Source organism: Dreissena polymorpha, chromosome 3 (assembly GCF_020536995.1).
Source record: "Dreissena polymorpha isolate Duluth1 chromosome 3, UMN_Dpol_1.0, whole genome shotgun sequence".
In the NCBI taxonomy this organism is placed as follows: Eukaryota; Metazoa; Mollusca; class Bivalvia; order Myida; family Dreissenidae; genus Dreissena; species Dreissena polymorpha.
In genome coordinates, this window is record NC_068357.1 from 145954832 (window position 1) to 145972438 (window position 17607).

The following is a 17607-nucleotide window of genomic DNA, read 5'->3' on the forward strand; positions in this document are numbered from 1 at the left end:
AAGCATATGCATTAAGACCCAGTTTCTCCCAGTAAGGCTTATATATTTGATGGTTCAAGGTATTGGGGGCACATTTCAGTAATACCACTGCAAGGAAGGTTCAAGGTTTTAGAGGCACATTTCAGTAATACCACTGCAGGGAAGGGTTCAAGGTGTTGGGGGCACATTTCAGTAATACCACTGCAAGGAAGGGTTCAAGGTGTTGGAGGGACATTTCAGTTATACCACTGCAAGGAAGGGTTCAAGGTGTTGGAGGCACATTTCAGTAATACCTATGCAGGGAAGGGTTCAAGGTGTTGGGGGCACATTTTAGTAATACCACTGCAAGGAAGGGTTCAAGGTGTTGGAGGCACATTTCAGTAATACCACCGCAAGGAAAGGTTCAAGGTGTTGTAGGCACATTTCAGTTATACCACTGCAGGGAGGGTTCAAGGTGTTTGGGGCAGATTTCAGTAATACCATCACAAGGAAGGTTTCAAGGTGTTTGGGGCACATTTCAGTAATACTACCGCAGAGAAGGGTTCAAGGTGTTGGGGGCACATTTCAGTAATACCACTGCAAGGAAGGGTTCAAGGTGTTGGGGGCACATTTCAGTATTACCAGGGCAGGGAAGGGTTCAAGGTGTTGGGGACACATTTCAGTAATATCACTGCAGGGAAGGGTTCAAGGTGTTGGGGGCACATTTCAGTAATACCACCACAGGGAAAGGTTCAAGGTGTTGGAGGCACATTTCAGTTATACAAACGCAGGGAAGGGTTCAAGGTGTTGGGGGCACATTTCAGTATTACCAGTGCAGGGAAGGGTTCAAGGTGTTGGGGGCATATTTCAGTATTACCACTGCAGGGAAGGGTTCAAGATGTTGGGGGCACATTTCAGTATTACCAGTGCAGGGAAGGGTTCAAGGTGTTGGGGGCACATTTCAGTAATACCACTGCAGGGAAGGGTTCAAGGTGTTGGAGGGACATTTCAGTAATACAACCGCAGGGAAGGGTTCAAGGTGTTGGAGGCACATTTCAGTATTACCAGTGCAGGGAAGGGTTCAAGGTGTTGGGGGCACATTTCAGTGATACCACCCCAGGGAAGGGTTCAAGGTGTTGGAGGCATATTTCAATAATACCACCACAAAGCAGGGTTAGAGGTGTTGTGGGCACATTTCACTCATACCACCACAGGGAAGGGTTTCAAGGTGTTGGGGGCACATTTCAGTTATACCACCGCAAGGAAGGGTTCAAGGTGTTGGGGGCACATTTCAGTAATACCACCGCAGGGAAGGGTTCAAGGTGTTGGGGGCATATTTTAGTAATACCACCACAGGGAAGGGTTCAAGGTGTTGTGGGCAGATTTCAGTAATACTACCGCAAGGAAGGGTTCAAGGTGTTGGGGGCACATTTCAGTAATACCACCGCAAGGTAGGGTTCAAGGTGTTGGGGGCACATTTCAGAATTTCCAGTGCAGGGAAGGGTTCAAGGTGTTGGGGGCACATTTCAGTAATACCACTGCAGGGAAGGGTTCAAGGTGTTGGGGGAACATTTCAGTATTACCAGTGCAGAGAAGGGTTCAAGGTGTTGGGGGCACATTTCAGTTATACCACCGCAAGGAAGGGTTCAAGGTGTTGGGGGCACATTTCAGTTATACCACCGCAAGGAAGGGTTCAAGGTGTTGGGGGCACATTTCAGAATTACCAGTGCAGGGAAGGGTTCAAGGTGTTGGGGGCACATTTCAGTAATACCACTGCAAGGAAGGGTTCAAGGTTTTGGAGGCACATTTCAGTATAACCAGTGCAGAGAAGGGTTCAAGGTGTTGGGGCACATTTCAGTATTACCAGTGCAGGGAAGGGTTCAAGGTGTTGGAGGGACATTTCAGTAATACCACTGCAAGGAAGGGTTCAAGGTGTTGGGGGCACATTTTAGTAATACAACCACAGGGAAGGGTTCAAGGTGTTGGGGGCACATTTTAGTAATACCACTGCAAGGAAGGGTTCAATGTGTTGGAGGCACATTTCAGTAATACCACTGCAAGGAAAGGTTCAAGGTGTTGTAGGCACATTTCAGTTATACCACTGCAGGGAAGGGTTCAAGGTGTTTGGGGCACATTTCAGTAATACCATCACAAGGAAGGTTTCAAGGTGTTTGGGGCACATTTCAGTAATACTACCGCAGAGAAGGGTTCTAGGTGTTGGGGGCACATTTCAGTAATACCACTGCAAGGAAGGGTTCAAGGTGTTGGGGGCACATTTCAGTATTACCAGTGCAGGGAAGGGTTCAAGGTGTTGGGGGCACATTTCAGTAATATCACTGCAGGGAAGGGTTCAAGGTGTTGGGGGCACATTTCAGTAATACCACCACAGGGAAAGGTTCAAGGTGTTGGAGGCACATTTCAGTTATACAAACGCAGGGAAGGGTTCAAGGTGTTGGAGGCACATTTCAGTATTACCAGTGCAGGGAAGGGTTCAAGGTGTTGGGGGCACATTTCAGTATTACCACTGCAGGGAAGGGTTCAAGGTGTTGGGGGCACATTTCAGTATTACCAGTGCAGGGAAGGGTTCAAGGTGTTGGGGGCACATTTCAGTATAACCAGTGCAGGGAAGGGTTCAGGGTGTTGGGGGCACATTTCAGTAATACCACTGCAGGGAAGGGTTCAAGGTGTTGGGGGCACATTTCAGTAATACAACCGCAGGGAAGGGTTCAAGGTGTTGGAGGCACATTTCAGTATTACCAGTGCAGGGAAGGGTTCAAGGTGTTGGGGGCACATTTCAGTGATACCACCCCAGGGAAGGGTTCAAGGTGTTGGAGGCACATTTCAGTAATATCACCACAAGGAAGGGTTGAAGGTGTTGTGGGCACATTTCAGTCATACCACCACAGGGAAGGGTTCAAGGTGTTGGGGGCACATTTCAGTAATACCAGTGCAGGGAAGGGTTCAAGGTGTTGGGGGCACATTTCAGTTATACCACCGCAAGGAAGGGTTCAAGGTGTTGGGGGCACATTTCAGTAATACCACCGCAGGGAAGGGTTCAAGGTGTTGGGGGCATATTTTAGTAATACCACCACAGGGAAAGGTTCAAGGTGTTGTGGGCAGATTTCAGTAATACCACCGCAAGGAAGGGTTCAAGGTGTTGGGGGCACATTTCAGTAATACCACCACAAGGAAGGGTTCAAGGTGTTGGGGTCACATTTCAGAATTACCAGTGCAGGGAAGGGTTCAATGTGTTGGGGGCACATTTCAGTAATACCACTGCAGGGAAGGGTTCAAGGTGTTGTGGACACATTTCAGTATTACCAGTGCAGAGAAGGGTTCAAGGTGTTGGGGGCACATTTCAGTTATACCACCGCAAGGAAGGGTTCAAGGTGTTGGGGGCACATTTCAGTAATACCACCACAAGAAGGGTTCAAGGTGTTGGGGGCACATTTCAGAATTACCAGTGCAGGAAAGGGTTCAAGGTGTTGGGGGCACATTTCAGAAATACCACTGCAGGGAAGGGTTCAAGGTGTTGGGGGCACATTTCAGTATAACCAGTGCAGAGAAGGGTTCAAGGTGTTGGGGGCACATTTCAGTATTACAAGTGCAGGGAAGGGTTCAAGGTGTTGGGGGCACATTTCAGTAATACCACCACAAGGAAGGGTTCAAGGTGTTGGGGGCACATTTCAGTAATACAACCACAGGGAAGGTTTCAAGGTGTTGGAGGCACATTTCAGTAATACCACCACAGGGAAGGGTTCAAGGTGTTGGGGGCACATTTCAGTAATACCACCACAGGGAAGGGTTCAAGGTGTTTGGGGCACATTTCAGTAATACAACCACAGGGAAGGGTTCAAGGTGTTTGGGGCACATTTCAGTAATACCACTGCTAGGAAGGGTTCAAGGTGTTGGGAGCACATTTCAGTAATATCACTGCAGGGAAGGGTTCAAGGTGTTGAGGGCACATTTCAGTATAACCAGTGCAGGGAAGGGTTCAAGGTGTTGGGGGCACATTTCAGTAATACCACCACAGGGAAGGGTTCAAGGTGTTGGGGGCACATTTCAGTAATACCACCACAGGGAAGGGTTCAAGGTGTTTGGGGCACATTTCAGTAATACAACCACAGGGAAGGGTTCAAGGTGTTTGGGGCACATTTCAGTAATACCACCACAGGGAAGGGTTCAAGGTGTTGGGAGCACATTTCAGTAATACCACCACAAGGAAGGGTTCAAGGTGTTTGGGGCACATTTCAGTAATACAACCACAGGGAAGGGTTCAAGGTGTTTGGGGCACATTTCAGTATTACCTGCGCAGGGAAGGGTTCAAGGTGTTGGGGGCACATTTCAGTATTACCAGTGCAGGGAAGGGTTTAAGGTGTTGGGGCACATTTCAGTAATACCACCGCAGGGAAGGGTCTATTGGAGTTATTATGTCAGTCTGTCATTCCGTCAGTCTGTGGTTAACATTTGTGGAGCCAATAACTTCCACAATTTTCATGAAATTGTAGTTAAACTTGTAATGGGACATCAACATAATATGAAGATGTGCAAGACGCTTTTCAAACCTGATGATCAACACATTCCTTATTATTTTTCTCTTGAACTTTACTGACAAAGCAGTTTTTGGTATTAGTAAGGTTGTGAGAAAGCGCTAGTTTAGAACTGGTTTTGGACATTGAATGATATTTGAACTGTTCACATATTGTATATTTTTGGAAAGCTATTTTTTACATCTGAACTGCATGAATTAAACAATATATATCAAGAAAAATTAGGTTAATATAAACATGTGATTTGTCTCTGAAACAAACATGAAACCATCAGGATCAAATCTGATCAGTGCATAAATCACACAACCAACTTTAGTATATTTATAAGAGAAATTTTAAAAGAACACAAATTTGAAAATAGTCCTATTGTCAAACTGTCAGTATGTCCTTTGAATAATACTTTTAAAGCCATAATTAAGCCATAATATGTCTCACTGGTATATAATTTGTGTATATGTATCTTAGTTATTTGTCATATTTGTTTGATGAATAAATGCTGTTCCTTGGATTTTTTTCTATTTTGAGTTGAATCCCATGGCATCGATGTTTTTCAATCTTCTGCACGATAAAACCGGCCATCATAAACCTGACACTGACCATTGTGTGCGAATTAATTTTAGTAAAGTTACTATGAGTTCAGTAGTTTGTGATTTCTGATCAGTTAAAAAGAGCACACAATATCAAAGATTTACTGTTAGGCTGTCATTTTGTTAAACATCTTATTGAAAAAAAAAACAGGAGTAAATAACACAAATCAAGTGTGAAATGTTTACTAATAAGTATCAGGTTAAGATTGGCAAAATATAATTGCATGTCAAAGTATGCATTGATCAGTATTCAGTACATAAAGTAATTAGCAAATAGTAATAATATTCCTCAATGAATGTCAGCCCCATGTCAACCATTGCGTGTTGCCTTGCTCTGCATGTTTCGTTTCAAAGCATGTTTCCCGTTCACACAGGATATCCAGATCTCCAGGTCCCTCGGTGACGTGGGACAGTCGAGGTCGATATCTATGCATGACAACCACGACCCGCCATACGGCAGGCAGGGGTCGTGGGGAAGCAATGGGTCTGATGGGTCTGCCACCAGGCACACTGAAGGATTCGAGTCTAGAATCTTTCGCAGACACGTTGATAAGCAGGTGACCTTTGAGGATGAGGGTCAGAGTTCCCCTCCCCGAGTGCAGCAGCGTGGCAATATTCAACCGTATCAGAGAGGCAATCAAAGACCATTCCGACGCAGTTGGGAGAATAACGGGGAAAGTGATTTCCCGCCAGAGTTGAAAAACAATCCTCTACTGAACAGTGGTAGAGGTGAGCAAGACCGCAACCGAGGCGGTGGGCCTAGCAACCAATGGGATCAGCATGATCGCCGCGGTAATTTCTTTGCCAGTGAACGGGGGAACAGAGGTCGAGGTTTCAACCAAAATGGACAAGGTTTTAGGAATAATAATAATAACAACAACAGGAGTGACTTCCAGAATCAGAATAGCTCTAACTGGGGTAACAGGAATCAGAATGGGAACCAACAAGCAGGTAACGATTGGCCGAGACGAGACAGGAACGGTTTTGACAGGAGGGACAGAAATGATATCTACGATCGTAGAGATAACTACCGTGACGCGAGGGAGGAGTACCGACATGGTGGGAGGGGAGAGAACTCTAGACAGGCTGGCAGGGAAGATGACTCAAGGCAGGGTTTTGATAGACCCGGTCAAGGTCAGAGAGGTCATGGGGTTGAGGAGACCCGGCCTTATCAGCGCAGCGAGAGCAGAGAGGATGGGCATAGTTTTGTGAGTAACACTTGAAAATGATGATTCTCACTGTTGCAGATTCATACGAAATTCTGAATTTTGTTTGTGTTTAATACTACCTGTTTTTATGCCCTATTGAGTGAAAGGCAGTAAGCATTGCACTTGTCAGTACATACATCTGTATATACATCTATATGTCCCCAAACTTGAGTCTTTAATTACTCCTCAACTAATGTTTTGACCTAAAAATGCCACTGTTGAATGACCCTCATGTGTAGATGATTGTAAAGAAATGGACTTTTTAAGAGTTTTGGCAGAATTACTGTGAAACCATAATTATTCGTCCGACATTAATTTTTGCCTTTTTCGTCCTTCGACCGATGGACGAATTCAAGATCCTAACGAACAATCATGTTCCATATTTGAAACAAATAAGACTGAATTACCGTAGGCATGAGGCATTTAAATCCAGCGTAATCCACGCATATACACAGGGCTCGAAATTAACACTCGCACACTCGCAAAATGCGAGAAAAAAAGATTGCCAGGTAAGTTATAAGCCACTAGTATTTTTTGCAAATAAAGAAATAGTGAAAAAAAACTAGTTTTATTGCTTTAATGCGTTCGACAGCGTGAACGCTAAATCGTAGGTCAATTTTTTGAACGTCCGAATACCCATATGCGGAAGCGCGCACCTTGTTTGTTGACTGGTATACTTATAATACAGATACACAGATGGCATTGATACAAAGAACATGAAACAGTCGACTATTCACACTCAAGTTAAATCAGGTTTTGACACAAAGGGATGTTCATTATACATTGTACTGACAACTGACATTTCCTGTAAAACGCGAATGCAATAAGGCTGTATCGAATGGGTCGACTTCGTTTAGATATAATAGTGTTGATTAGCGCTAATTGTTAACAACTTTATTACCCATTGTGTGTATTGTGTTTTTCAGGGGTGTTGCAGATTATACAGCCTACACGCGGCGAATCCGGATTAAAGACAATACTATTAAACGCAATTAAAATATCACGATGTGTGATCAACACCTGAATGACATATATTCTGCGCTTTGTTACAAATTAATAAAGAACATTTTGATTTGTGTTTGGTTGTTTGGTTTCAAATATTTACGATGAAAAACGCTTGAAACTTTAATGAAATATGACCAAAATAATTTGCTTACACTAATTATAACCCATAATGTTCGCACCTTCTCTAATTTGCGCCGATAAAGGTAAGATTGTTAGCAGTTTGACCGTGATAGTAATGGAAAAAGACTAATTGGCAACTGGCTTCGTTGTTTAAAACACTCGTTAACGATTATTTAGTCCCACTTATCCGCTAATCATAACAAAGAACGTGTCAATGACATAAAATAATAAGGGACAGTTACTATCACCTAAAATAACAGACTTGCTAATTGACTTATGCAAGTGACTACCAAGTGTCACCTCTCTTTCCCCAGCACGATTTTTTCGCAACCGCGTATTACATGTATTACAAACAAATCGGACGTTGTTTTTTTTTTCAAAACCAGAAATTAATGAATTTAAGAGCGGACGAAATAGTCATTTTTATGAAAAGTGCGAAATTTTGTGCCGACGAAAATAAATGGTTTCACAGTATGGCCCTTTGTATGTTTTTAATTTCCTTAATCTTGTGTTTTCAACTCCTCTTTAATAATTGGGTGGATCTTGCTAATTTTTTCACATGTGAAGAACATGAATGTGTAGATGATTGTAAAGAGAGGAATTTTTGCTGAAACATGTTTTGTTAGAATTATGTCTTCTTTGTCTGCATTTCAACTTCAGAATATAAAGAATGAAATTTTGTGTGTTTGATTCCTTTCAAACAAATTGGTGAAGCTCTTGTACTTGTATTAATGTCAGAAAAGCATGCTTGAACATTCAATTCCTCATGGACACTTGAGATGCCTTTTACCAAGATACTTTCGATATTATTAGTGTTATGATTGTCATGTCTGTTGACTCTAATGAAAATCAATGCAATTCACCTGGTTTCCATTCTTGCATGCAATCTATTAGGAACAATGAGTTATGAAAACCAATCATTTTCTGGTACCAACTTGTATAGAGGAATCATGCAGCAGAAGAATATATTGGACTTGTCTGTGTCCAAAGATGGGTTGTGGGTCCATCAGTGTCTGTGTTACATTTCTAGTGTTTTTTTTGGGTCTGTGTTTTTATACGCCCGTATAAAATACAGGACGTATTATGTGAAACCCCTTGGCGGCGGGCGGCGGGCGGCGGGCGGCGGGCGGCGGGCGGCGGGCGGAAGGCATCACTTTGTCCGGACTCTAATTCAAATTGTATTCATCCGATCTTCACCAAACTTGGTCAGCAGTTGCATCTAGTTGATATCTAGGCCAAGTTCGAATATGGGTCATGCCGGGTCAAAAACTAGGTCATAGGGTCAATAAGTGCATTTTCAAAGGGGCCACTTTGTCCGGACTCTATTTCAAATTGTATTCATCCGATCTTCACCAAACTTGGTCAGCAGTTGCATCTAGTTGATATATAGGCCAAGTTCGAATATGGGTCATGCCGGGTCAAAAACTAGGTCATAGGGTCAATTAGTGCATTTTCAACGGCGCCACTTTGTCCGGACTCTAATTCAAATTGTATTCATCCGATCTTCACCAAACTTGGTCAGAAGTTGTATCTAGACAATATCTAGGTCAAGTTCGAATATGGGTCATGCCGGGTCAAAAACTAGGTCACAGGGTCACTTAGTGTATTTCAAGCATTTAGCATGGTGTCCGCTCTCTAATTGAAGTAGTTTTCATCCGATCTTCACCAAACTTGGTCAGAAGTTGTATCTAGACAATGTTTAGGTCAAGTTCAAATATGGGTCATGCCGGGTCAAAAACTAGGTCACAGGGTCACTTAAACCATTTCAAGCATTTAGCATGGTGTCCGCTCTCTAATTGAAGTAGTTATCATCCGATCTTCACCAAATTTGGTCAGAAGTTGTTTCTAGACAATATCTACATGTAGGTCAAGTTCAAATATGGGTCATGCAAGGTTAAAAACTAGGTCACGAGGTCACTTAGTGCATTTCAATCATTTAGCATGGTGTCCGCTCTCTAATTGAAGTAGTTTTCATCAGATCTTCATCAACTTTGGTCAGAAGTTGTGTCTAGATGATATGTAGGTCAAGTTCAAAAATGGGTCATTTTAAAGTTATCAAGTTGTCCAAAGCCTTAAAACGGGCGTATCTTGTGACAGTTTGGCACTCTTGTTTCATCATTTTTTTTTGCATTGTAATAAAGTTGCGTTTTACTTTAAGGCCAAGAATTATTGTCATTAATGAAAGTGTTTGCTTAAGGCATGTACATGTATGTTTACTAATAATATTTCCAAGTTTGAGTAGGGATAGATTACCCGTTTGCACAATGTTTTTTTTAAAGTCCCATTTTGCATGCTGTGTGGATGCATATACTAACAGAAAACTGAATAATTTTCTAAGTTATACTTTTTTTATACCCCCATTACCATTGGTAATGGGGGCTATATAGGAGTCACTTTGTTTGTCGGTCTGTCCCGAAATTTCATCTGATCTTCACCAAACTTGGCCACAAGTTGTATCTAGATGATGTCTAGGTCAACTTTGAATATGGGTCATGCCTGGTCAAAAACTAGGTCACAGGGTCAATTAGTGTGTTTAAAACCGAAAGTTTGTCTGGACCATAGCTATGTCATTTATCATTAGATTTTAAAATGACTTGGTACATTTGTTCCGAATCATGGGATGGTGTGTCGTGTGAAAAAAGTGCGTCGATATCTCCAAGGTCAAGGTCACACTTGGAGTTCAAAGGTCAAATGCTGTCTGAGCCATAACTTTATTATTAATTATGAGATTTGATATCATTTGGCAAATTTGTTCACCATCATTGGACGGTGTGTTGCGCGAAAGAATTATGTCAATATCTCCAAGATCAAGGTCACACTTTGAGTTCAAAGATAAACAAGAAAAGTGTTTGTCAGAAACACTATGTCCCCTTTTGCGCCGCTTTTTTTGTTGACCTTTGACCTTGAAGGATGACCTTGAACTTGACCTTTCACCACTCAAAATGTGCGGCTCCATGAGATACACATGCATGCCAAATATCAAGTTGCTATCTTCAATATTGCAAAAGTATTCATAAAATTAGCAATTTTGACCACATATATTTGACCTTTGACCTTAAAGGATGACCTTGACCTTTCACCACTCAAAATGTGCAGCTCCATGAGATACATATGCATGCCAAATATCAAGTTGCTATCTTCAATATTGCAAAAGTTATTGCAAATGTTAAAGTTGGCACAAACCAACCAACCAACAGACCAACAGACAGGGCAAAAACAATATGTCCCCCACTATAGTGGGTGGGAGACATAAAAATGGCCATAAATGAGCTTGTCCGGGCAATAACTATGTCGTTCTTTGTGAGATTTTAAAATCATTTGGAAAATTTGTTCACCATCATTAAATGGTGTGTTGTGCGAAAGAATTACGTCGATATCACCAAGGTCAAGGTCACATTTTGAGTTCAAAGGTAAAAAATGGCCATAAATGAGCTTGTCCGGGCCATAACTATGTCGTTCATGGTGAGATTTTAAAATCATTTGGCACATTTGTTCACTATTATCATACGGTGTGTCGCCCGAAAGAATTACATCGATATCTCCAAGGTCAAGGTCACACTTAGAGTTCAAAGGTCAAAAATGGCCATAAATGAGCTTGTCCAGGCCATAACTATGTCATTCATTGTGAGATTTTAAAATCATTTGGCACATTTGTTCACCATCATTGGACAGTGTGTCGCGCAAAAGAATTACGTCAATATCTCCAAGGTCACTTTGAGTTCAAAGGTCAAAAACGGCCATAAATGAGCTTGCCTGGGCAATAACTATGTCATTCATTGTAAGATTTTAAAATGACTCTGTACATTAATTTTGTTCACAGTCATTGGACGGCGTGTCATGCGAAAGAATTCAAGAGTTCAAAGGTCAAAATGGCCATAAATGATTATGGCATAATAATTCTTAAAAATAGCCATAAATTAGATTCTTTTGTGTTGTGAAGACAGCGTGCAAAATAGTCTGTGTCAATGCGGCAAGTGGGGGTATATGTCACGTCTGTGACAAAGCTCTAGTTCTAAAATGCGTTCATGTGTCATCTGCGTCCCACCAGGGTCCGCCTCCCGACCCGCAGTACAACTTCCTGTCAGACCGCACCCGGGACAAGCCCCGTCTAGCGGCAGAAGCCAACAGGGAGAAGCGACTCTCCCAGGGGGAGAAGGAGAACAGGGGAGACCAGAACAACAACAACAAGGGGGAGGCAACGCGGAGACACCCCAAGAATTTCGGAGGAACAGACTTCAATAATGTGAAGAGTAAGATGAAGGAGGTGAAAGAGAGACAGGTACGTAGGAGGTGGCGAGGTCAAAGGTCATTTAAGGAATTTAACCTTTGACATTCAGAAACGAATTTTGACTTATTTATAGTCCCTTAAGAAAATCTAGTTAAATTAAAGGCCTTTCTTTATTGATTCAAGTTTTTAGGCTTCATTTCCAACCCTTAAATATTGATGAGCAGCATATAGCATGAAACCTGAACAGACTGCGAGTTACTAGCAGGCTGGTCTGGTTTTATGCTGATTGCATATAGCCACTAGCTCCTTGCATCTGAGTGGGAAAGGGTTAATGTAGAAGTTAAGGGAAAAAGAAGAAGTTTGGAAGTGAAACTTGAAGTTTTGGTCAAGGCACAAGCGTCATATTTCAGACTGCGGTCTTTGTCATTGAAAAAACCCTCAATTTAACAATATTGGTGCAATCCTTTTTAATGACATTGAAATTAACAAATTATGGATCAAGTTTATGTCACATTTTGAAAAAAAACAGTTTTATAGGCTTAAGAAAGTTACAATAATTATTTTTTTAATTTAATATTATATATTACTTAACATTATTATTGCTTCAAAGCCATGTATGTATATTGTATTAATCTAGTTAACTGTCGAATCCTTATTACCATAAATAGAGTAATGTATTTAGTCAAAATTGTTGAAACTTTATACTGTTTGCCGTACAGGAATCGCAGAGATCACCGCCAAAGACGAAAATGGATCTGGCGATGCAGATGACGGGCAAGGAGCGACGTCAGTACTCAGACTGGAAAAACGAGCGCGAGAAAGTAGATCAGGCTCGCGTGGACCGATCTAAAAATAATAACACAGGCGAATGGAGACGGGCATGGGACGTGGAGAAACAAGAAGAGTATGTTTGCGTAGGATCCTTGAATTAAAAAAAAACATTTTTCATTCAATAAAGTTTATTTTTCATACAAACAATTTAGTTTTGTGTATTTTAATTTTCATTTATATTTTTACCTGCATTTTGGGTTAAAGGTTGGGATAAAAACACAAATAATGTACTTGACAGTCATTTTAGAATGTAGATTTTACTACGAAAATAGATTTTTGGCTGTCATATATCAATAGGTGTAGTATTTTACACCTTGAGTATTTCCAGAGAATAGATATTGCACGATTTCGGTAAAGATTTTATTATGGGACACATGTCACTATACGAAATTAACTGTCCTTGTCTGGGCAACCTGATCAGATTCAAGGCTGGAACTTTTCTTATAAAGTTTTTGTTTGTTTTCAGAGCCCAGGATGGTGCTTTACACATGGAACCGGGACAACGCCCAGGTAGATGTGCGTGTAGTATACCTTTTCTTACTCCTTATTTTACATAATTGGTTATTTTTATGCCCCCCCCCCCCCCATATAGGGTGGCATATAGCAGTTGAACTGTCCGTCAGTATGTCAGTCTGTCCGGAAAAAAAACTTTAACGTTGGCCATAACTTTTGCCATATTGAAGATAGCAACTTGATATTTGGCATGCATGTGTATCTCATGAAGCTGCACGTTTTGAGTGGTGGAAGTTCAAGGTCAAGGTCATCCTTCAAGGTCAAAGGTCAACAAAAAATACATTATTTCAAAGCGGCATTCTCATGAAGCTGCACATTTTGAGTGGTGGAAGTTCAAGGTCAAGGTCATCCTTCAAGGTCAAAGGTAAAAAATAAATAAAAATAATAATTTTTATTTCAAAGCGGGGTTCTCATGAAGCTGCACATTTTGAGTAGTGGAAGTTCAAGGTCAAGGTCATCCTTCAAGGTCAAAGGTGAAAAAAAAAAAAAGTATTTTTATTTCAAAGCGGCGCAACAGGGGGCATTGTGTTTCTGACGAACACATCTCTTGTTTACATTTTATTTTAGTCATCATTTCATTTTGCCATGCTATAGTCATGTTGCAGGGATGATCCAGAGGTATTTAAGATTATTCATGATTGTCATCATCAAAATTAAGATGTTAAATAAAACTTAAACAACAACAACTAAAAAGCTTGTTTAATTGTCTTAATTTTAAGTCCTAGTTTTCCCCACAAATTATGTCAAGTATTAATTTTGCCTGTCTTGAAGGTTATTGTCCCCTACCGGTTTCAACGGAGGGGACTTTTCTGGATCCTGCGATAACTTTAAGAGTGCTACATATTTTTTCATGAAACTTGAAACATGGATTGATGGCAATATGGACATTATGCAAGTCATTTCATTTTGTTCCTACGTCAAAAATTCTGGTTGCTATGGCAACAAATAGACTAGAAATACTGCTGAAAATGGTAGTTTTCTGGATCCTGCGATAACTTTATAAGTTTTTCATATTTTTTCATGAAACTTGAAACATGGATAGATGGCCATATGGACATTATGCACGTCATTTCATTTTGTTCCTACATCAAAAATTCTGGTTGCTATGGAAACAAAAAAATTATTTATTTTTTATTCTGACAATGGTGGAATTTCTGACAATGGTGGTGCCGGTAGAGGACATATATTGCTTGGCAATAGTCTTGTTTCAACTGTCCTTATATTATAAGATGCCTTGGTAAATACAAATGGAAAATATCTTAATACACATAAATTAAAATTTAATCAGAAGATTTGAAGATTATCAGTCATTTAAAAACACCTGCAGGTAAGGAGTATATTGTAGTAACTTTGTTGGTCCGAAGGTTAGTTTGCATAAAATGTTCTTAGTTTGCAAAACACCTTCCCTTTTTTGGAGCGATTAAATTGAAACTGTTATAATGAAGTGTAGATGTACTTCACACTTTATCCCCATTGCCCCTGAACATAAGCTTAGCTGACAAAGTAGTAAAGTGTCCCTGAATGTAGCTGACAAAGAACTTTACCCTTTACCACTTGGATTAGTATTTTGACGCATTTGTAGTCCCTTAGAAAGCTAAATTTAATGAAAGGCCTTCCTTACTAGAACTAAGTTTTCAGTTCCAGCCGTTAGATACTGATGAGCAGCAAACAGCATAAAACATTGTTTTATGCTGTTTGCACATTGCCATTTTCACTTAGCTTCAAAGAGGGAAAGGGTTAAGTGCCCCTCAACATAGCTAACTAAGTAGGAAATTGACCCTGAACACAGCTAACAAAGTAATTAAGTGACCCTGAACATAAAGTACAAAGTAGCTAAGGTCCCCTGAACATAGCTTAAAAGAAGTGTCCCTGAACATGGCTTACAAAGTAATTAAGAGCTCGTCCACATAGCTGACAAAGAATTTAAGAGCCCCTGAGCATAGCTGGCAAAAGAGTGAAGTGCCCCTAGACATAGCTTACAAAGTAATTAAGTGCCCCTTTACATAGCTTACAAGGTAGTTAGGTGGCCCTTAAAATAGCTGACAAAGTATTTAAGTGCCCCTCAACATAGCTGACAATGTTGTTAAGATGACAATGTTGTTAAGATACCCTCAACAAAGCTTACAAAATTATTAGGTGCATCTGAACATAGCTGACAAAGTAGTAAAGCGCCACTCAACATAGCTGACAATGTAGTTACATGCCCCTCAACATAGCTGACAATAAAGTTATGTGCCCCTCAACATAGCTGACAAAGTAGTTAAGTGTCCCCTGAAAATAGCTGATAAAGTTGTTAAGTGTTCCTGAACATCGCTTTCAAAGTATTTGAGTGCCCTTTAACATGGCTGACAAAGTAGTTAAATGTCCCTGAAATAGCTGACAGGTAGTTAAGTGCCTCTCAACAAAGCTAACAAAGTAGTTAAGTGCCCCTGAACTTAGCTAACAAAGAAGTTGCGTGCCTCTGAACAAAGCTAACAAAGTAGTTAAGTGCCCCTGAACATAGCTAACAAAATAGTAAAGTGACCCTGAACATAGCGAACAAAGTTGTTAAGTGCCCCAGAACATAGCTTGCAAAGTAGTGAAGTGACCCTGAATATAACTTACAAAGAAGTTAAGTGCCCCTGAACATAGCTGACAAAGGAATTAAGGCCCCCATAGCTTACAAAGTAATGTAGTGCCCCTGAACATAGCTTACTAGGTAGTGAAGTGCCCCTGAACATAGCTGACAAAGTAGTTAAAAGCCCCTGAACATAGCTGATAAAGTAGGTAAGTGCCTTTTAATATAGCTCACAAAGAAGTTAAGTGGTACACAATGTATATTCTCGAATAACTATCCCTGCCGTAATAAATGCCCCCTCTCCTCACCCCCTCATATTTTTTTTCAATAATACAAAAGAAAAACACATACCTGCAGATGCTTTTCTTTGCTTAAACAGTCCATGCTCATATATGTGTATGGTTAATCTTTGATTTAAGTGTTTGAATAATGAGCAACAGTCAAATTATTATAATTTTATTTTTGCAGTATATGTAAAATAATGCCATTATTTTTACCTCTTATTTATTAGAGAATACATGAATAGGATATTCTGGTTGTTGTATTAAAGTAGGTTGTAATGGGAGTGGTTGGTGTGGTATAAATACCGGTAAGTAATTGATGCTAAGCTTTCATGCATGCTGCACATATTTCTGGAAAATAGGTAGTGCAGTTGATATATTCTGGTTGTTGTATTATAAAGCCTATTTTAAAGGGCGCAGAAGGTTTTTGAATTAAATATAATTAACAGAAATTTCACTGAATTGCATTGCATCATTTTTATGCGACCCCCTATTGGAAGAAGAGGGGGTATATTAATTTGCTGGATGTCTGTCTGTCTGTTGGTCTGTTGATAGACCATTTCGTTTCCAATCAATAACTCGTCTTGACTGATTGGCTTGATACTTCACGTCTGCATTGGCCTTAGACAGTAGATGACCTCTATTGAAAGTGGGGTCACTAGGTCAAAGGTCAAGGTCACTGACACAATAAGTGTGAAAATTGTTTCTGATCAATAACTCATCAACAAATTGACCAATTTGATTGATACTTTAAATTTGCATTGGCCTCGGACAGTAGATGACCCCTATTGAAATAGGGGTCACCTTTTCAAAGCCCTGTTTTGGGGGCATATGTCTCCGACCGCTGAACTCTTGCTATTAGTAAATTTGCAAACTTAAAAAAGCTGTTCTTAAACCTCTGAAATATGTCTGGTTGTTATATTAGAGAGTGTTTTTTATGTATAAATAATAGAATCTCTTTTAACGCAACTGACCAATTAAAGTGTTAAACTTTAGTTATAGCTATCATTCATCATACATACACAAAATATCATTCTGGTGGCTGTATTAAAACTGTATCTGCAGTGCACATTTGGATCAATATCACATTAAGTGGTTTTTAGTAACTGACTTATTCCAGCTATTGTATTAAAGCAGATCAAATAGGTAGTGGTACATTTTTGTATATATATATATATATTTAACGGAAAATTTGTTAAATTTTGTAAATTTTATAACAAACACTAAATAGCTATCCTGCATTTTACATTGAACAAAATACCGGCTGTTGCATTCAATCTGATTGTACAGGGAGACATTGGGTTGATCTATGAGTAATGGAAGCTGAGCATTTATGCATGCCATATTCTATCTAACCCATATGACGTCATTATATTCTGGTTGTTGTGTTAAAGCGGGTCGTATAGGGAGTGGTAGGTTTGATCGGGGAGAGCGTGACGACAGACAGCGAGGGGACGCCCCTGGGTCCATGAAAGGTAGTTGCCTAGCAATCAGCTACTGCTCGCATGGTGTATATCTCCCTGTACCAGTCATACTGATAATACTGCATTAGGCATGTAACTAGGCTAATGGGGTTCATACCGGCTACTGCTAGCATGATGTATATCTCCCTGTACCAGTCATACTGATAATACTGCATTAGGCATGTAACCAGGCTAATGGGGTTCATACCCGCTATTGCTAGCATGATGTATATCTCCCTGTACCAGGCATACTGATAATACTGCATTAGGCATGTAACCAGGCTAATGGGGTTCATACCGGCTACT

At 40.5% G+C, this 17607-nt stretch overlaps 1 protein-coding gene and 1 long non-coding RNA gene across 11 annotated transcripts in view; one reads left to right on the forward strand and one right to left on the reverse strand.

Annotated features, from left to right (window-relative positions):
* Window positions 1-17607, forward strand: part of LOC127871821 (coiled-coil domain-containing protein 9-like) — a 55254-nt gene that overhangs the window by 25829 nt on the left and 11818 nt on the right. For 3 of the 10 annotated variants that reach the window (XM_052415031.1, XM_052415034.1, XM_052415033.1), the window contains exons 6-10: window positions 5470-6303; window positions 11477-11707; window positions 12376-12560; window positions 12954-13003; window positions 17233-17313. In XM_052415031.1, coding sequence (XP_052270991.1) covers window positions 5470-6303; window positions 11477-11707; window positions 12376-12560; window positions 12954-13003; window positions 17233-17313 — 1381 coding nt within the window. The remainder of the gene's footprint in view (window positions 1-5469; window positions 6304-11476; window positions 11708-12375; window positions 12561-12953; window positions 13004-17232; window positions 17314-17607) is intronic. The other 7 variants (XM_052415032.1, XM_052415035.1, XM_052415036.1 and 4 more) reach the window with 4 other exon arrangements.
* LOC127871880 (uncharacterized) overlaps window positions 1-17607 on the reverse strand; it is a 92009-nt gene that overhangs the window by 10008 nt on the left and 64394 nt on the right. The gene's annotated exons all lie outside the window — the stretch shown is intronic.